A 20,274-nucleotide genomic window follows, 5' to 3' on the forward strand; every position below is an offset into this window, starting at 1 on the left:
GCATGAACTGAACAGGGAAAGACTTCTGAACTGGATGCTGGGGAGAGGGGAGTCTGATTTCAGCCCTAGCTGAGAAGAGTCGAAGACTGACAGTTTCGGGATTCAGCCTTAACTGAGAGCAATTTAACACAGACAAGAGAACTGGGGGAAAGTTGGAAGGAAGTTTGGGAAGTGGTGCAGATTCCCATTCAGGCCAAAGAAAGGGGATAGATTTTCTAGTGAAAGGAGAATTTCCCTACTCAGTCAAACAGGGAGTTAGCTCAGAAGAGTGAAGAGATCCCTGGTAGGTGTGGTTAGAAACTGCCTTTGGAGACCATAAGAGTCCGCTAAAAACTCAAGACAAGTACTGGTGTTTCAAGATAAGGGGTTTGGGTACTGGAAAGAGGTTACCAGCCTCCTGAAAACCAAGAAAAAGTAAGGGAATACTCTTAAGAAAGTGTACTAGAGTGTTTGGGAAAACACTGGAACTAAAACTTCTCAACATAAAGATTTAAGTAACTGTGAAGAGCTTAAGAAACTATCATTAGGTTGAAACTTAAGAACTAAAGTCTATGCATGTACTGATTTCACCTTGAGTTACCCCAGAATTGTTCACTCCCTATTTTCACCTGACCTTTCTCCTCTATGTTAAATAAAATATTTTGTTATTTTGAATTTACAAATGTCTTTAGTGCCATATAAGTTATTTAAGTAAAAAGAAAAGGAGGGGGGCGTGCATCATATGGTCTATCAGACATATGAGCACAAGATGGCAACGGACTTAAAGGTCAAAACTGGCACTTCAGATTGAACATAGGACACAAGTTCTTAATGAGATGAAAAATGTAGTCTTGCTATCAAACAGACTACTGTTAGTTTGGCAACTGGGGGGAAAGCTGTGCAACTCTTCCTTTATTGGTAAACTTCAAATCCCATTCTTCGTATTAAATAAGACAGGGCACTATCTCCATATGACTTCGCATAATTCAATGCCAAGGGCCAAAATGTCATGGCACTAAGACCAATGACAGCAGCTGATGCAGATTTTATTATTTATTTACCCTCCTTCATTTTATCTTCACAATAATCCTGTGAGATAGGTTAGGCTAAAAGAGTGTGACTGGCCCAGGGTCACCCAGTGAGCTTCCATAGCAGAGTGAGGATTCGAACCTGGGTCTCCCATATCCTAGTCTGAGACTCTAACCATTGCCTCAGACTTGTTCTCAAATGTGAGATCTAGAGAGACACTGGGGTCAGATGTTTTATGAACAAGTGCCAGTTTGATTGTGATGAGAATGACTTAGGAGATCTTTGAGCTTATGAGCAGGGAGAGGGTTGTAGGATTTTGGTTTGTTTTTCCACAACATATGCTTCCAGCTTCCTTGTACAGGAGACCCCTGTTGATTTCATGAGCTGCTATGCTCCTAGATACATTGAGTGCTTGTTGTGTGAAACAAAAAGATGACATATAAGTTAGCCAATGTAAAAATAACATCATGCTGCAACACTAATTTTATTGACACTGCGGAGAAAGAGAAATTTCTCCTGTGGTTTGGAGAAATGGCTTGGTTGTCACTCGGAAAATAATAGTTTTTAATGGCTTATGTAACCCAGGCTGACATATTTCTGTTACTTTTCTATAACTTACAAAACAGAATTGGACCCAAAATGTGGCAGACTTCTTTTTTATGAGACATTCATCAAATTCAAAACCTATCTCCTGGTAAAAGCTCTTTCCAAACCATGTGCTGGTCTGTTTTGCTAATCAGATGCAGAAGCTGACAAATGTTCAAATTTCTCGCTTCACTTTGAGACTACTTAATGCTAATTAAAAAAAAATCATGACAAACGGAGGATTAGTTCTGGAGCCAAATTGGGGATTATTAGCCCTTTTAAAAGGAATAACTTGGAATGGATCATTGTTTAATAATGAAATAGAGGGACATACTTTGAGCACCTTGGCTCATTTGATACTGATTATGGCATAAGTGTTTCTTTAAAATGACATATATCTTTCCATAAAGAATGATGGCTTTGCAAAGCCAGCCAGTATAGTAATCTCTGTAGGGTTTTGTTCTGAAAGCTGGGAAATGGATAGGGGGAAATTCTATGTCACCAGTTCTGCATGGTCAAGCAAAACGGATCTGGTTTCAGAGACACACACTTTTGACCAGGTCCACAAATACTTTTTGAATGAAAAAGGGGGGAAATATCCTTTTTGTATGTCAAGCTTGGTCTCAAGAATCTCTTGTTTTGAGAAGAATTCCAATACTTTCACAAATAGTTCCTAGACTAACTACTGAAGCGAATCATTTCTCACTTTTCTAGCTCTCTAGTCAAATATATTGTCTGAGGGGAGCTTATACCCTGCTTTCACTCTGATCAAAATGTTCTTTAAATCTGTTACAGTGCAACTATAAATGGTCTTTCTTCCATCAAATTGGTCTTCTGATTCTTTTAACTATCTACAGTGCTCTGTATTTAATCAGGCAAGTGGTAGAAGAGATCATATAGTAGGCAGAAATAATAGTTCTGCCTGGTAATTCTTGTGTGTTAGATGGATTTGACCCCAACATTTTGTTTGAGAAGGAGACACATGGGTATCTATGGTTCCTAAACTAATTGTGAAGCCCAGGTTACCACTTTGTTGGAAAAGGATATAGACGAAAGCTGAAGTAAGTTGCATCACCTAATGTTCTTCCTACTTAAAATAGCACTACCAAAATTCATCATCTCATTGTACAGTAATGTAGTTTAAAAGCTTATACTTTGAGTACTAAAACTTTAGTCTGGATGTCAGCTGACAATTAATACATTACAATTTTATACAGAGACTATATAATTTCTACTTAGGAAAAAGCATGTACGTTGTAATTAATGAGTGAGTAGAGGTTCGCTCTCAACTACCTTATGGAGTGTGGAACAACTGCCTGAATTGCATTCTTTCAAAATACTTCATTTACAAACATGCACATCTTTTCCTACACTAGAATTAATTCTTCTTTAGAGGGCTGGAGTATATGAAGTTGCTCTGAACATCCAAATTGCTATTCAGTATTTAAAATGATTTTTCTCAAACTATTATTAGCTTCAGGGATTGCAAACATAATAAGAACTATTTGGTTAATCAGCAAGTGAATTACAAAGTATGATAAAAACTTTTGAATGTAACAACAAAAATTACTTGTAAAACAAAGTAATGCGGTGGGCAGATTACAGGTTTAAGAAGCTATTCAGTCAATCAGTGATCAGAGTACAAAATATAATAAAACAAGTCTAACAGCAAAAATTCTTAATAAAACAAAATACAGTGGAATTGGGACTGGAGCATTGAGGAAAAAATAAGCAAACAAAAGCTGCCTAAAGCAAGTAGGATCCCTTGGGTCATGACTCCCCTAGGGATTTCTGGAAGAAAGGAAGTAGGTCCCCCATCCAGAGAGGGCAGGAGTTCCTGGCTGGTGGGAGTCCAGCGGATGATAAAAGTGGTACGGAGAGTCAGGATGCGTAGATGCTGGACAGAGTGATGCGAAAATCAGTTGGACAAACCCAGTGAGGCTTCTTGGTTAGATCAGTGCAGAAGATTTGCCAGCTGGAGAATTTCACAAGTTTGGGGAACAAGCAAATTGGACTTTTCCTTCCAGTGTTGGAATTGCAGGTTAGGAGGATCTCTAGCTAGGATGTAGATGGCCCATGTGTTTCTGTATTTAAGGGCTTTAGCTGGTGACCCTATTGGTAGTATGCATTTCTGGTTTTTACCACTTTGTTGTCCAGTTTCTCTATTTTTTAAATTTCTTATGAAATGTCTTAAACCCCCATTTTTAATTTACTGTTTTCTAACTGTATGTTCCAGTCTCATTATACTGTTCGTTATATGTCTTACACTGTTCCTATTGCATTGCTGAATTTTGTAATCTGCCTTGAGTGTCAGTAAAAAAGGTGGATTATAAATAAATACCTTCGGAGGTAATAAGAATGCAAACGGAAAAGGGTGAAAATTTTAAATGTAAGTTGTTTGGTCATGTAGCATGAGGAATTCCATGCACTGCTTAATGTAGGTGACCTTAGAATTAGCCATTAAACACTCTTGACCAAACTCCACAGTTATCTAATGTGATCAAATGTCTGCTAGGAGTTAGTGAGAGATAATGATCAGTTTATACATGTGCTCTAGGAGAGGATATAATGTTTCCAGTAGCAGGAGGCTTAGGAGTCTGAATGGTTTCTGTTGTGTGGGAATACTGTGGTTTACAAATAGAGCAGCAGCCGCTGGAAAGTCTAATTCCAAATCATTTGAGGAGGCCCCTGCTTGTGTGTTTCTGAAGGAATGGCATTCAGAGGTGGAAAGAAAGAGCCCTTCTCATGTTGATGAACTGTCTGCTCTGTTGCTGCAAACGAAGCTGTCAAAAAAAAAACTGGATCAGTTGCCTCAGTCATTTTGGCTGATGCCTTGTGCTCTTAAGCTTGAGGTTCTTAGGGTGTGTTTCTTGATTTGTTTTCCAGTTACGACGTTGTTAATTTGATGGAACAGCTGCCGTACAACTTAAGAGTTTAAATAACTTGCTCGGCTCTGAAATTTTCTTAAAGCCTGTGACACTGCCACACGTTCCGCACCCAGCATTTGCCCATCTTTTTGTACTGTCACTGCAGTGTCCGGAGGCTGCGTCCGCAAACTCAGATGTCTGTTTTTGGAGTTATATAATGCTACTTAAACAGAAAGACAAGAATTTGGAATCTTAACAGAGAGTTCTCCTAGTAAAATGGCAATCATTGTGGCACTGTGATTTTTTTTTTCTGCAGTCCCTTGACTATCTCTGGGACACAGCACATGAGTGATAGTTTGGTGGACTTCAGGCTGGATAAAGATTAAGATCCCCTGCTGCTTTGTAATTATCAGAATCTGGACAGTCACTTATTTGGATTAAATGATGCATACAGTTTGCACATGAAAAGTAAAACCCACGTAATGTGATAGCAAGAAGATTTTTTGAAAATCTCTCAGCAGGATGTCATAGGGTATATTTATAAACTCCAGCCAAGCAGTTGCTCTGCAGTGGAATTCCTCTGGAACTGAGATAATAATTTGCACAGTCAAATTGCCTCTTTTACAAAAACCCGGGGAATTATGAGCACATAATCCTCTGTTAATGTCAATCCGCAGGCAGCAAGAAAGCGTAAGATTGCCATTCGAAAAGCCCAGGGGAAAAATGCAGAGGCCATCCGAGAGCTGAATGAGTATCTGGAACAGTGAGTGTTTTTAGAGAATACGGATTGTGTTTTGCTCTTCTGATAAATCTTTTTTAATTAAAATGGAATTTACATTTGATTTACTCCTTTGCCTCCATGCTGTTCATTTTTTTTTTCAGAATTCTGCTTTTCCCCCCCCTCCCTTTGTTTAGATTTGTTGGTGACCAAGAAGCCTGGCATGAGCTTGCAGAACTTTACATCAATGAACATGAGTAAGTTATTAGCGGAGCCCACTCCACAAAGAGCCGAGGGGGCTTTCTTGTGTGTAAAGAACAAACTCTGACAACGGTGTCGGAGTGCCACTCTTCTGAAACAATTTTATTCTGGAAGAAGGGGGAGCATTAGTTGTATAAAAAGTTTTCTGGTTATGCGTCCAGATCCCTTAACATATTTATTTTAAGTGCAAGAAGGCTTCTTTTTAAAAATGCTGATTTGGAATAAATGTCGCCTATTTGTCAGACAAATTTAATTTTAAATTGGCATAGCTTGAATACATGGGAGGCTGACATGTTACCATTTCTAAGTACAAATGCACTTCATTTAAGAACTAAGATGCTTGTACTCCATTTACATTTTTAGGAGATTTCCTCCATGAGGAAACGTGTTAGAAAGATATGGGTTGAAAACATACATTACTGTCTTTATTTTTTTTTTATTAGAAGAAAAATTGTGGCTGCAAAATAAGGGTGTTTGGTTGCCTGGCTACAAGCCCTGTGCAATCAAGTATGTTGAGTGTTGTAGGAACTTTCTTATTGGATATTTAATGTTTTTGTTAGGTTTTTATTGCTTTAGTGACAAGAGGAAATCCCAGTGTGAGTGGATTAGCTGACAGCCTTAGTTCAAGTTTTCTCATATCACCGCATTAATTCTAGCCTTCATTCTAAGGCAAATTATTGTGGGTTTTCTCCTCGGCTTTACTTTTTTTTGTCCCAACCTGAATTGTACCACATTGTTTCCTTCCTTCCTTCCTTTTTTCAGAAAGTAGTAAAAAAAATGAGATTCTTGGAAGAATGTTCCCATTGGATTACAAAAACAACTCTGTTTCTGACAGAGAATAAATAAAATTAGCTTTTGTTGATCTTTGGTAATTTTAATGTCCAGATTTTTTATGCATTTCAGGAAATAGGCTAGTGACAAGTAACTTAATGTAGATGTTTAATATGCCTTATAATATTCAATTTAGTGTATTTAAACGGTAGAGAGAATTTCAGGTTAATCTGATGGTGTAGCAGAAAAACCTGCAGAGCCTTAAAGACTGTTTATTGTGACATTAGGTATTGTGGACAATAACCTACTTTGTCAGATGTTATCCTTTGTCAGAATGTTATCCTTGCTTGGCAAACATAAATATAATCAAGTAGAAAGGGGGGGTGGGGGGGGTGGGAAAGAAGACTAAGCATTGAAGAAGGAAAGTTTGGTGCTGATTTTTTTTTAAAAAAATCCAGTTTATTTAAAATTGCATTTTAATTTTCCCCCTTAAAATTTCAGTTACATTAAATGTGTCTTTTTAAAGAGAGACGCTGGTTCAAAATGAAAGCTGCCCTTAATACAAACATGTAATGCTCTACACACAATTAAATGCCACCCATTTCAGCCTGTCAAGCATGCCATGTCTATCCCTGCTTTTCTATTAAAAGACAGAACTGTGAGGCCAAGTTTACCTTCCTTTGAGGTTGAAGCATTACCAGAATGGCACAATGTATCATGTACATTGTGATCATAATGACAAATTATGAATATTTACAACTGTCACCCAGAGGACATGGACATTTCATTTTACTTTTCATAGAAAAAAATGCAGTGTGTTGCTCAGCAGTTACTAACTTTTGTCTCTGGAAGGTTTGGGGCACTTAGGTTTCAATTCTCTAAAGAGTTAAGCATGTTTAAACTCACTGATTTCAAAGTACTGTGACAATCTTAGCTTTTTGCCAGATTGTGTACTCAGCCAAAGTGTGTAATTCTACAGTGCAAAAGTATGTGGGCTGCTCTAGAGCTCTGGATTATACTCCTAGATACTGTTTAAAGCCTGTTTAGTTGTAAGTGTTAATTGTTAAAGCTTGTTAAGGAAATGCGCTAATCAGAAGATGGGAAAACAAGGTTCTACATTGGTCTTTTCTTTTTCCCTAGGCAGTTTAAATCAATGCACCTTGCCAAAAGGCATGAAATGAAAAAGGCAGCGGTAGGTCTGCTGCATTTCTGTGGAGAGACTATACGTGATAAGAACAGTGACCTATTCTTTCAAAAATAGTCACTAGTGATAATCCCCCCTCCCCTTGCAATGCTAACTCGACAATTAAAGAGAAGGGACTAGTTTTTGTAGTAATATATGAGTACTATAGTGGATATTGTTTCACTTGCAGAAAATGTCTTTCAGTATTGTCATCTGGATATCATTTAATGAACGAAATAATCTTAAGTGTGCTTTGTGTTTTGTGTTTTTGTGATACTAGTATTGATCTCTATAGTGCTTAAACACTGTGCAAAAGCTGGCAAGCCTTGCCCACAGATTAACAGCCCAGTAATCAGTAATAGCACTTTCCAAAAATGCCATTATCTGTGAGAAGTTATATAAAATGAGTGCATTTACAAACTTGATTGAACAAATGCACAAGACTGAATTCGTTGGAGGCACTGAATTGTGCTTTAGCAGCAGACCCTCTTGGCTAGAGTAATCAGTTTCCGGTGAGAGAGTGTACCGTTTCTCTTGTATCTTGTATGATAAGATGCCCATTCACTGTACTTAATAACAAAAAGGTCTGTTTATGGAACTGTCAATATATTGTAATTAACCATCCTTTGATCCAGCTCATGCAAGCAATTCTGCTGCTTTTTCTCCTTGCTATCCATGTTGATTTCCCAGCTTTGGAATCATGGTGGCCCTTTTCCTGCTGCTATAATTACAGGAATCACTGCTGACTCTGTCAGGGCGCCAAGCAGGTCCCATACGGCCCACTATTGTGTGACCAGTGTGAAGGGGGAAATTGTCCCATTTGGATGCATGAACTGGGTGGGCCTTTAGAGTAGATTTAGGTGGTACACAGACCTGGGAAAGATGACAGGCAAATAAGTTTCTCTAGTGCATTTCTCACTTCTGCAATGCGCAGAAGACTCATGTAGCAAGGTCATGATGCCCTGCATGAGTCCTGGAGTCTTGTGTTGGTGAGGTTTGTGAGTCCCTCTTTGTGTAGCAACAACAGAAAAGTGGAAAGCAGAAACTGATTCCTTGTATTTTTGTGTTGTGTATTGTCTCCGGACTAGCCTTTATTGTAGAAATTCTGACAGTGCCTTGATCCTACAGCAGTAAATGTAGAACGACGTCAGCTGGAGCTGCTGATTGCTATAGTTCTCTTTTAAATGTCGTTTCCTGGTTTTTCTTTCCAGCTATGCAAAGGCAGCATTCTGCTTGGAGGAGCTTATGATGACTAACCCGCATAACCACTTGTATTGCCAACAGTTTGCAGAGGTGAGTATTTTGGAATGCCCTGGGCAAGTAGCTGCTGTTCTGGATGAACAGCCAGTTGGCAAGTCGTACACTGGTCCTGTTCTGCAGTTGCCAGTCAGTCTCTTGGCGTGATTCAGTGGCAGCGTCTCCCCTATTGCAGCTGCTTACTCAAGTGAAAAATTCAAAAGAAATTATCTCTTTTGATAAGTTGCAGTTTATTTATCATTTATTCATTTTATTTAAAATGAATAAGGAGCCTTGTGGTGCAAGGACCCCCGTGGTGCAGAGTGGTGAGCTGCAGTACTGCAGCCCAAGCTCTGCTCACAACCTGAGTTCGATCCCGGCGGAAGCTGAGTTCAGGTTGCCGGCTCAAGGTTGACTCAGCCTTCCATCCTTCCGACGTCGGTAAAATGAGTACCCAGTTTCCTGGGGGTAAAGTGTAGATGTCTGGGGAAGGCAATGGCAAACCACCCCGTAACAAAAAGTCTGCCAAGAAAACATCAAGATGTGACATCCCGCCATAGGTCAGTAATGACTCGCTGCTTGCACAGGGGACTGCCTTTACCTTTTTTACCTATTTATTTTATTTTTTTGATAAGTTGCAAGGTTCATCACACAGTGGGTATTTGTACCTGGTTCTCCCAGATACTAGTCCAGTACCCTGACCATTATACTAGCTCTCCCTGCTCCTTGAATTAATCAAATACTTTGCACACTATTTAGGTTTGTTACTCAAACCATATTAGTTTGAAATGATTTTCAGTTAGTAGAAAAATATCAAATTTTTAAGATTATTAATTCCAGAAGGGTAGTCATGTTAGTCTGTTGAAGCAAAAAAATAAGCAGATCTCTTGTGGCATGTTAGACCAACAAAATTTTATTCCATGGTAAGATTTCATAGGGCCCTCTATATATGAGTGAGTGGCTCCTCACCAGTCAGTCATTTTACACAGAGGTATGGGGGCGGGGGGGGGGGGGGAATCCAGCAAGGTTGAGGGACCATGAAATGCCGGAAGTACAAGGTGAAATGTAATTATGTAAAATTCAGATCTAATCAAGAAAAATATAGATATAATTCACTAGTAATCCTAAAGTGGTGGACACGTTAAATTGGTGAGAAGTCCTAGGTAATTCTTATAGTAAGATAAAATAGAATATCTGGTGAAGGGTCTCTGTTTTTCTTGATGAGATATTACTTTTATGCTATTACACTTCACCTTGTACTTCCTGTGTTTCATGTCCCTTTTACTTGGCTGTTTGTGGTTTCTTTTTCTTGTATCTCCTACTTAAATGACAGTCTAGTGGCGACCCACACATTACATTTGAACTAGTGGGCTGTAGTCTACAAAAGCTTATTCTGGTTTATCTTAATCTTCCATTTACTGCAAGACTCCCCCCCCCGGCCCCAATTTACAAAAGCAGCTTATAAGTAATGCAGTCTCATAGTGTTAAAGGAATGCTTATTGATCGGTCTCACCTTTTGCAACAGGTTAAATATACTCAAGGAGGGCTTGAAAATCTTGAGCTTTCAAGAAAATATTTTGCACAGGCGCTGAAGCTGAACAACAGAAACATGAGAGCATTATTTGGACTATACATGGTAAGTCTGAAGGAACTTTTCCCCACCTAAAGCAATTAAATTTAAACTTTTGCATTTGGTGCAAAGTAGAGAGGGTGAGAGAGAGGAAAAATGAAGAGTTGCGCTACAGGCCCCTGTATAAATCCTCGGCAGTGACAGAATTATACAAAATCCATGATCAGCAAGTTTTCTGTTTGCTTCTTTTTCATGTAATTATAATTTGGCATGTCTTAAAGTTAAAATGGTGAGAATCAAATAATGGTAACAGTTGTTAGCACTGTTTGTTCTTATTTATTTGAGCCAGTATTGTATTTAGAGGGCATACTTACTTGTACCTTCTGATTAAATTGTTCTTTGGATTTCAGTCGATTAGGTCCAGTGCTAGAAGTACGTGAGAAATTTTGGGGGGTTTGGTTTAGCAGAATGTAGAAGACAAAATCTGTTTGGTCTTCTTTGGCTCTTTTTGAAAAACAAAACAAAACAGATGAACACAAAGGAGCTTTCCAGAGTCTACAATTATTAGTATCACCTGTGCATATTTCACTCACATATTTCACTGTGTGTGTGCATGTGTGCCTCCCTATGCAATATTAACTATCTGTCATATTGCAATTCCTGCAAACTCACTTTAAGCAACAAAATGTGTATATTGAAAAAAATGACCACTTATTAAAACCCAATATAACAAATTTTTGGCAGCATAGGCATATAAATGTTGATTAGTGATCAAATTGCAAATAAAGCTTCTTTTTCCCTCTGAGGATCACTTGTGATGCTGCTTTACTATCTGTTAACAAGATTTGGAGTCCCTTGAAAATGCCAGATCAAATGAAAGGTCTAACAAAACTAGCTGTCAGACGGTGCTGTACAAATGTTTTTTGTTAACAACAGTATTTCTTTTAAAGTTGTCCTAATATTTTATATTTTTTTAAGATTTGTAACTGAAATAACATGATTAATGTGTAGTCAGACCTTTTTTTTTTATTTAAGAAAAAACTTTCCTCCCAAGTTCCTGAATAGTTACCAAGACTATGGCTGGAATCCAAAGAGCTGCTTTAGATGTATCTCAGGGCTCACAAGTGTATGGTTTTTGAGTTTTTCTTTGAACAGCACACTTCTGTACCATATCGCAAACTACTTTAGAAGGTCCCTTGAGTTTTAAAACAGCACAGAAACATTTTTGAAACTGTTGTTTCAGAAACAAGCTCAGAGAAACGGAGAATTTGGTTGTGTAGTTTGTTCGTAGCTTGGTAAGGTTCACTGCCATGCCCCTTTTTTTCAAATGAGAGGCTCGCCTGCCTTGTAGAACTTAAATGTTCACTTTTTTCCAGTTTTCCTTTGTTACCAAGACCAGGTTTTTGAATTCTAATTCCCAAGATTTTCTAGGGTTTCTTTTTTTTCATCTGAGTGATCGATTAGGCAACACTTTTTTCTGCTTGTCATTCTTCTGTTGACAAAAAGGCTTCATCATTTTCCATATATATAGTTGGTATTTTGGTTTACTGTGTTGCTGATTGTTGGCCTGTTTCTCTTCTAGTCCGCCAGTCACATTGCTTCCAATTCTAAGGCAAGTGCAAAAATGAAAAAGGACAATGTGAAGTATGCCAGCTGGGCAGCAAACCAAATAAATCGAGCCTACCAAGTGAGTATTGAGTTCTCTGTAGTGCATCGCAGGGTCTTTAAAACTTGTGTAGGAGTTTGGGTGAAGGCGAAGGGGACTTTTGTGGAGGCCAGAAAGAAACGGCTGCAGATTTCCAGGTCCCTGCATACTCACGTCTGGACACTTTGGATCAGAGTGCACGGAGCATTTTCCTCCTTGAAACCTCCTTAAATGGTCTCATTTACATTAGAGAAATTACCTAATCTATTATAATGTAATGGTGTCATACTTTTGAATCCTCTTGCATTTGTATGTATATTAGTGGGGCCGCTAAACACCTGAAAATAGAAACGCAGTTGATTTCTGGCATAGTTGCTGTGTTAAGCCATGGAATCTTGATTCCTGGAGAGACGGTGAGCGTTCCTTTTTTCACCAAAAGGAGATGGGTTCAGCTATTCAATCTTAAGCGCTAGCACTGCTGAGATGCTTTAAGTAAATCCTTTAATTTTGTTTTATATTCCTTTTTAACAATTTCACAATCTGTGAACTATTTTCTGCTGTCTAAAAAGGAGGGAAAGGCAGCATATGTATTAAATAAATAGCTTGTATCAGTGGCTGATTTAAATTTTAACTCAAATGAAACTGCTCTTAAATCTCAATTGTCTGAAATTAGTTGAGTCACGGTGGTGTATACTTTTCTGTCTTACTGCTTCTCTCTGAACATGGCAGCTTAACTTACTGCTTTGGATTTTTATGACTGTATGGTCCAGCACTGTAGCGATTGTGAAGTTATGTTGGAGTTGGATCAAAATGATTGCAAATTGGCCCCGTACTCAGTTGATGCTTACCAGAACAGATCACATTTTTACACAACCAAAATATATTTAAAACAAATGTCATAACTTCTATGTGACTTCATATGTTTGTGATATATTGCATACTTCAGCTGTATTTTAGCAGAAAAGTGACAAATACCATATCTATCTGAAAACTGCAAAGGGAATTTAAGAATGCAGGATGTAATTATATAAATTAGAACTTGGCCAAGATCTTAAGTTAACACCCTACTCTGGCAGAAGGTACCATAAGGAAGTTTATGGAATAAATATCAAACCTTGCTTGACATATGAGCATTGCATAGTTTGGCCTGCTCCTATATTTGCATTTGAACTGTTGAAGAACCAAAATGCTCCGGCAGATAAGGTTGAGGAGTCTGTATATGGCTCCCTTCCGGCTGAGTGGACATTTCAGTACGAGTCCACGGTGCTGCTGAATATTGCTATCTTGTCAGCAAAGTGTGCCAAGGTGTGGGAGTGGACACTGGAAAAAACTCTTGGGGACCTGGCCCGTTGCTTTATTTCAGATCTCTTTTCCCAATGTCATGTTATGGTCTGCTGTTTTCCTTCCATTCCAGGTCATCTGTACTGTTTGATTGTGGGGCCTCATCCTGGGGTGCATCAGTGTTCTTCTGTTGGACAGTAGTAGATTTTCAGGGGAGGTGCTCTTTGAAGGAAGCAAGAAATTCTTTCTTGGAAGAGCTTATTGTAGTCTTACTCCATATACTCTACACTGGCTTGGTTAAATTTCCCAGCCTGATTAATTTAAACATTAATTAAAATAAGGAAATAATCATGGGCACTAGGTAAGAAGTTATATTTTTATAAGACTGTCAAAGATTATCCCGTTCCTCTTTTACTAACCAGTAACCAAAAACAGTTTGTTCTTATTTTAACCCTACAACACTGAAATCTGTTATGCGTAGAGGGGGAAAAGATAAAAAGTTGCCCTGTAGAGGAAGAACCCTTTGAGCTTTTTCCAAACTGGCCAATAAATAAACTATTGAAGTCATGTACATTTAAATATATTTGCTTAGATTGAATTAACTGTTGGAAGGGGCCAAAATCCGTATAAGGCCCTGAAACCTTCCCTGTCAGTGACCGATCTGGTGACTTCTTATTTGGCTTCTGTCATCACTTCAAAAACTGTGTACATGTTTTCCAGCATATCTTTATTGTCATAATTTATTGAAATTTAAATTAGTTTTTTGGTCCTTTCTGCAGTCCCACATTAGGAACTGTGCAAACGCAGATTGGTTATAGAAGTTTCTAGAGGCCATCCAAGTATACTCCCCCCACCCCCGGCCTGGGTTTTATCTGTTTCCTAGTCACATGACTATGGAGAGGAGACTGAATCTCCCTTGGTTCTCTCTTTGTCACCATGGAGAGATGAGTGTAGATTTTTTCATCCAGCACGCATCAAAATAAATTCAAAGGGTGTTATTTCCTAAGGAAAACAAAGTGCGCCATGGCATAAAAAATGTTTTTGAAGAAATGTGGTAATTGTTGTATGGAGCTGGTGTAGCTTATAAGAGATTGAACTGTGAACCAAGAAAAACCTAATTCTAATTTTTCCTCTGTCAGGATCTTATTTGCTGACTTTAGGCAAGATACTGTGTCTGAACAGTTAACTATCCACAATAGGAAATATTAATGTTGGTATCATTACTTTGTTATATAACCCTTGTAGGGGTTATTAAAATACCTTGAACATTCAAAAACACTATAGAAAATGTATTGTTATTATAATACAAATGTATTGCAATTTTCAGCAGACAGAGAACATGTCAATTAATACTTCCACTTAAAGGCAAACCATTCCAAACTACTTTCTATGGTTTGCACTACTTTTCCAAACCCCAGAATTACAAACCACAAACTAACTGTGGGTTGCAATCCTGGCTTTCAGGATGAGCACAAACCACACAGTGCCAGTTTGGAAGCAATGTGCAATATGGTTAGTGTTTAAGTGGAAGTTATTAATAGATTCTGACTGCATGGGGACTGGAGAGAAGGAAGGCAAGTGCTACATGCAAAGGGTGCATGTAGCTTGCTGCCATTGTCCTTTTAAAAAAAATCAAGTTGTCAACTTTTTTGCTTGTGTGACTGGTTATGGATGTAATCCTAAGAATGCTTTCCTGGGAGTAAGGCTCCCTGAATAAAATGGCACTTCTAAGTGGACCTGCTTAGTAGTGTTCCATAAATGTAGCATAATGGGTTGGATTCCTATAGATTCATTCCAATAGCAGAGGTGCTTTCCTTCCGTCAAAGGGAGGTGCCTCTCCAAGCAGAACCTATCTACAGATTTAACCCAGTGTGATCACTGCTGCACTGCATAAAGGAAAGGCCAAGAAAACAACAATTAAAATAATTAAGAACGTGCTGCTGGCTTGTTAACCTAAATGTTATAAGAAATGCTGAAAACAAACAAACTAGTTTTCATACAGCCTTAGACTGGAGAAAAATTCTCAGCTGGTAATCTAAAGGAGCACAGCCGCTTTATTATAAAATCCTTACTGACACGAATAAGAGGCAGCACAAGGGACAGACAGCTTTCTGGAGCTGCGCTTATTTGTTTCAGTCGGCTTGTGCAGGAGAACTTCGAAGCCTAATTTTAGCTTTCTACATCTAACACTATTTCCACCACTCATCTAATTCTGCACAGCATGTTTAATGAGGCAGTATCTACTATGAACTTTTCTTTTGAATATAAACAAAAAATTTGCTAGCTTGTACAAATAAGTTTCCTTCACTTCACATGGGCTTATGCAACTGAAGTTCCAAATGACCACACCATACATTGCTGTATTTTAGTGAACTGAACACACACATACACAGCCTAAGTATGGTCCTCTTTCCTTTAAACGTTTCATTTAGTAAAACAGTCTGTTTTTCAACTAAACATTCACATCTGAGCACTCAATAAATTTTCAATTTAATACTTTTTTCTTCAAGTATTGCAGCTGTCCTGCATACTTTGCTCTCTGATTTATGGTGTGTCCCCTTTCCTCATAATTAACTCAATTCAGCAAATGTAACCTATTGACAGAATTTGGTGATCAGACAGGCAATAGCCCAGCTGAAACAAGATGCAGGAACTGTTAACCTGCCTTTGACCCCCTTGGGCTACTCCAACTTGAGTAATTTTTTTAAACTCCAAATAAGATTAGCAAACATAAAAACTACCCTGAAAATGAACAAAAGCCAAACAAACAATCAAAAGTAGCCCCAATCAAATGCTTACAGAGATCTAGCCTCTTGAGAAGAAAACAGATTACAGAAAAAGCTCAAGAGTGCATGTTGGCTTTTGGAATTTTTTTCAAAAATACATAGAGACATTAGAGAAGACTGTCAAAAGAAATTACTACACAGCTAGGGGAAAGGAGAGCTCAAAATAAATAGTATTGTGCTTATTTACTTAGAGCAAATCTGACATAGAGCATTAATTTGTAGAGTTGCTGACTTTAGTGATACCACCCTATTCTGGAAGATAGAACAAAAAAAAAAACAACTTAAGAGAAATCAGCTAGACATTTTAATCATTCCAATTTAATTCATGATTAATTGTTTTGCCAAATAGCATTATGTATCAATTCAGGTTATAATTTATACACACACCTTTTGAAAACACAATTTATTTTGTTGTCTCAAATGGTTTTTAACAGAATCACCTTTATACTCATAAACTACGTGGATCCCTAACCTAGAGTATTTAGCAGCATGTCCAGAAAGCATTCATCTGAAAAAATGGCAGAGAGAGAAATGTTAAAGTTTTATTTTTTAACTGAAGATGAAACTTCCACTTAAAGTGTTTCAGTTGTAGGTCATGCTAAACCAATTATCTAACTGGAGCAGTAGGAAAATGTATTTTTGTTTCAGATTTTAAAGAACACAAATTAAGGGAGAAAAAGTCATCACTTTTATTAAGACATTTTAATACTGCCTTTCCAGTAACTTTGGGCTCCCCAAGTTGCTGAACAATCATAAGTATTACTTAAAATATATAAAACAACACCACAAACAGAAAAGAGGGTCAAGTGTGGGAAGGCCAAACTAAACAGAAAAGTCTCTCTCCACTAGTGGAAGACGGTGATAGAGGGAGGTGGACAAATCTCCCTGGAGAGGGAACTCCATATTTTTAGTGCCTTGAAGACTCTTTGGGTTGCTACTCATCTGGTCTGAGATGACAGGGGTACCCTAAGCAAGGCCCCTGAAGATGATGTAGTACTTCTAGTAATATTTTTGAGACTTTCCTTCCTTGAAGTCTTCAGTCAGTTCAGCAGTATCACTGGCCCGCCAAAGCTTTCCCCTACAGAACAGCTTTCAAATGAGAAAATCTGTCATTTCTAGCCTCGCTAGGACCTACTTACATGCTGGCCATGCAGCAACATTATAGCGTTCATAAGGACAGAGAATGATGGACCAGCAGTATGATTCAGTTTAAGGCAACTTTTAAGTGTCTAGTCCTTTCTAGAAATTGAGAATTGTCTTGACTTTTGTAATATTGAGTATAGAAATCAGTTATCAGTTGGTTTCCTCTCAACTTCTAAGCCTCTTGAAGCCGCACAGCTTTGATTTGGGATGATAGGTGTACATTGTAATGTGTGGGCCTTTGAAAGTCAGTTTGGTGTAGTGGTTAAGAGCAGTAATCTGGAGAACTGGGTTTGATTCCCCACTCCTCCGCTTGAAGCCAGATGGGTGACCTTGGGTCAGTCACAGCTCTCTCAGAGCTCTCTCAGCCCCACCCACCTCACAGGGTGATTGTTGTGGGGATAATAACAACATACTTTGTAAACCGATCTGACTGGGTGTTGTCATGAAGGGCGGTATATAAATTGAATGTTGTTGTTATTTGTTGGGCTTTCCACTCAATGAATGTTCATGTTCTGTGATCACACAATTATGCCCCCCCCCCCCGCTCAGCCATCTGGGACTTAATATAATACAAAAATTGGCATTAGCAAACTTGATTGGTTACCTTTGCAGTCAACTGTTGGTACAGTTTTATTTTCCTGTTGTAAAATAATTTTGCATGCTTGGCTATTGTAATAATAATGTAAAGTGACTACTTATTGCATGTTCCATCAAATGGACTAATCTTTCTTTTTTCTTAGTTTGCTGGTCGCAGTAAGAAAGAAACCAAGTACTCTCTGAAAGCCGTGGAGGACATGTTGGAAGCACTGCAGATCACACAGTCATAAACTGTCACTCCCCCCCCCCACAGTAGATTTCCCCCCCCCAGCTTCATGTCCAAATGTTAACAATCTAAAATTCATGTTAATTTTAAACTCCCAGTTGTCTTAACAGCAGTTCCATGTAAGTAAAAGTGACTATCTTAAATAATGTGTTTTATAAAGATGTAAGATGCCTATTTATTGCTGCTATGATGAAAGCCACTGAAATGAATAAAAAGAGAAAATTTATTGAACATCGGTCTCCTCAGATCTTGTGTGAATAGTAAATGCTTTTAAGCCATCACCCGATGTAGAAATAAATCTGTGTGATGATAAAGTATAACAATTTATCAAGCGTGAGTAAGAGCACAACAGACCTGCATATGACGATGAATAACATATGGTATATAAAACCTTCTGAACAGAACAATTGGTGGAGCAATAACAATTAAAAGTATGTGTACTGATCAGTGCTCTACAGTGTTTACCAAGCAAGGATTGCTTGTTTCTATTCATTGACATAGTTCATTATAAAGTTATGGGCTGTGTGTATCCTGCAGTTCTGTGGAGGTTATTTTTGGATCCTTCCTTCAGGGGAACCTCCTCTGGAAGGAGGCTTCCTCTGGAAGCAATGCCTCTTCCTTCAGAGAGAGGCTGTACGCAGAACAGAGTGGTACGATGTTAATATCAGTGCAACTGTGTGGGGTGTCCTGTTGTTAGATAACAGTACAAAATTGACAAATGTCTTCATCTATTTGACTTGGGAGTAGTAAAATCAGATATAAATGCTCCGTAGCAGAGAAAGTGTTTGCCACTCCAGTGGTTGCTCCCAAATGACTGTGACTGCATATATACTTATAGTTCAGGCAGTCTTTGGTGCCCATTGCTGGATCAGGCTTTATACCTGACCTGACCTGGACACCCTGGGCTCAGAGGTTTCTATGTTATGTATGCAAGAGCATAGAATTTTCAGGGGGCTTTCACACAGAATGTTAAGATGAGATCCCAAATAGTGCTGAATCTATATCTAAAGTGGCTCTAGTTTTGCTTGCTTGCATTCAGTTCTGTTCAGAAATAGTTTAGCCCTGGATTTTGGCATCCCCCCCCCCGAATAAAAGCTGTCCCCAAGGCATCTAGAAAAACAGGTTTCTGTAGATGTGTAAAGGTGGTGTTTTAGCCTTGAATTTGTACCCTGACTGAACTAATAGGTTCCTACTGATACTGGAATACTACTACTTATTAATTGAATTACTGACTTTGCTATATAGAAGCCGTTTCGGGGGAGAGTAAGTACTGCTTCATCTTCCAGCACTCATTAGAACTCTTTATGTTCATTTAGAATGGGACGTTCAGAACTCCTCCAGTACTAGGAGTATTTCCAGGGCTAAATACAGCACGAAAGCAAACGGTTGGAGTTCAGCATGAACACAGTCTTTGTGTTTTAGGTTCCAGGCTCCTGCCAGCAATTGGATGCAGCTTGTTGTTTTCATTGGATTCATGATATAGTCGTACAGAAATTCACAGCATTTTTTTCCCCCTGTGGTGTGGGCAAGGGGTGATTTCCCCCAAGGTGGGGAGGAAAGATGGAAGATACTGAATGTCAGACTTCAGTAGGGTATTATTACAGATTTAAATGGAATTGATTTAATTGGGTGGTGTAAGCTCCATAAATATGACTGGGGGAAAAAGATTGTAATTTCATTTCATAATTATTTAACAAAATAAAGTTTAATTTCTGCCTGTTGCCTCCCCCTTATGGAGATTTAACACATTATTTAGTCCAGCTTTAATGAAGCCAGCAGCCATCTTGACAATATGGTAACTCAAGAATCACAACTGTGGGAATAGGTATTCAGGAGATAAATATAGGCTGGCTATTAAATACATTTATTGCAGAAACTAATAAAACATGCTAAAAACTTTGGATTTTTAAACATTACAAAACAAATCAGAGTACCTTTTAGGTACCTTGGTAGAGGCAACCTCCAAAAATGCCAGGAAAAAAACACGTTATTTTATTAATTGAAGTTTTCCAAGTTATGCTTGATGTGTTTCAAATACTTTATTAGAAGTCCTAGTTTTGCTGCTTGCAGAGACTGGGATTGTTGAGTTACCTGGCAGCCCATGATACATTTCTGGTGGGTTGAATTCAGCTTGAAGAATCACAAATTGTGCAGGCTTATAATAAAACTGTCGAAGGCTTTCACCGCCGGAGAACGATGGTTGTTGTGGATTTTCCGGGCTGTATAGCCGTGGTCTTGGCGCTGTAGTTCCTGACGTTTCGCCAGCAGCTGTGGCTGGCATCTTCAGAGGTGTAGCACCAAAAGACAGAGATCTCAGTGACACCGAGAGTAATACATTTACTCTCCTTAAGTAATACATTTATGTGTAAAATTAATTTTTAAAAATTCTTCAAGGGC

General features: G+C 38.4%; 1 protein-coding gene across 4 annotated transcripts in view; it reads left to right on the forward strand.

Annotated features, from left to right (window-relative positions):
* EMC2 (ER membrane protein complex subunit 2) overlaps positions 1-18,108 on the forward strand; it is a 40,785-nt gene extending 22,677 nt beyond the window's left edge. For all 4 annotated transcript variants that reach the window (XM_054985043.1, XM_054985044.1, XM_054985047.1 and 1 more), the window contains 6 exons: positions 5,138-5,223; positions 5,376-5,435; positions 8,605-8,686; positions 10,155-10,265; positions 11,782-11,886; positions 17,795-18,108. In XM_054985043.1, coding sequence (XP_054841018.1) covers positions 5,138-5,223; positions 5,376-5,435; positions 8,605-8,686; positions 10,155-10,265; positions 11,782-11,886; positions 17,795-17,881 — 531 coding nt within the window. In that variant the 3' untranslated portion in view covers positions 17,882-18,108. The remainder of the gene's footprint in view (positions 1-5,137; positions 5,224-5,375; positions 5,436-8,604; positions 8,687-10,154; positions 10,266-11,781; positions 11,887-17,794) is intronic.
* Positions 18,109-20,274: the final 2,166 nt, after the last annotated feature.

Source organism: Eublepharis macularius, chromosome 7 (assembly GCF_028583425.1).
Source record: "Eublepharis macularius isolate TG4126 chromosome 7, MPM_Emac_v1.0, whole genome shotgun sequence".
Taxonomy (NCBI): Eukaryota; Metazoa; Chordata; class Lepidosauria; order Squamata; family Eublepharidae; genus Eublepharis; species Eublepharis macularius.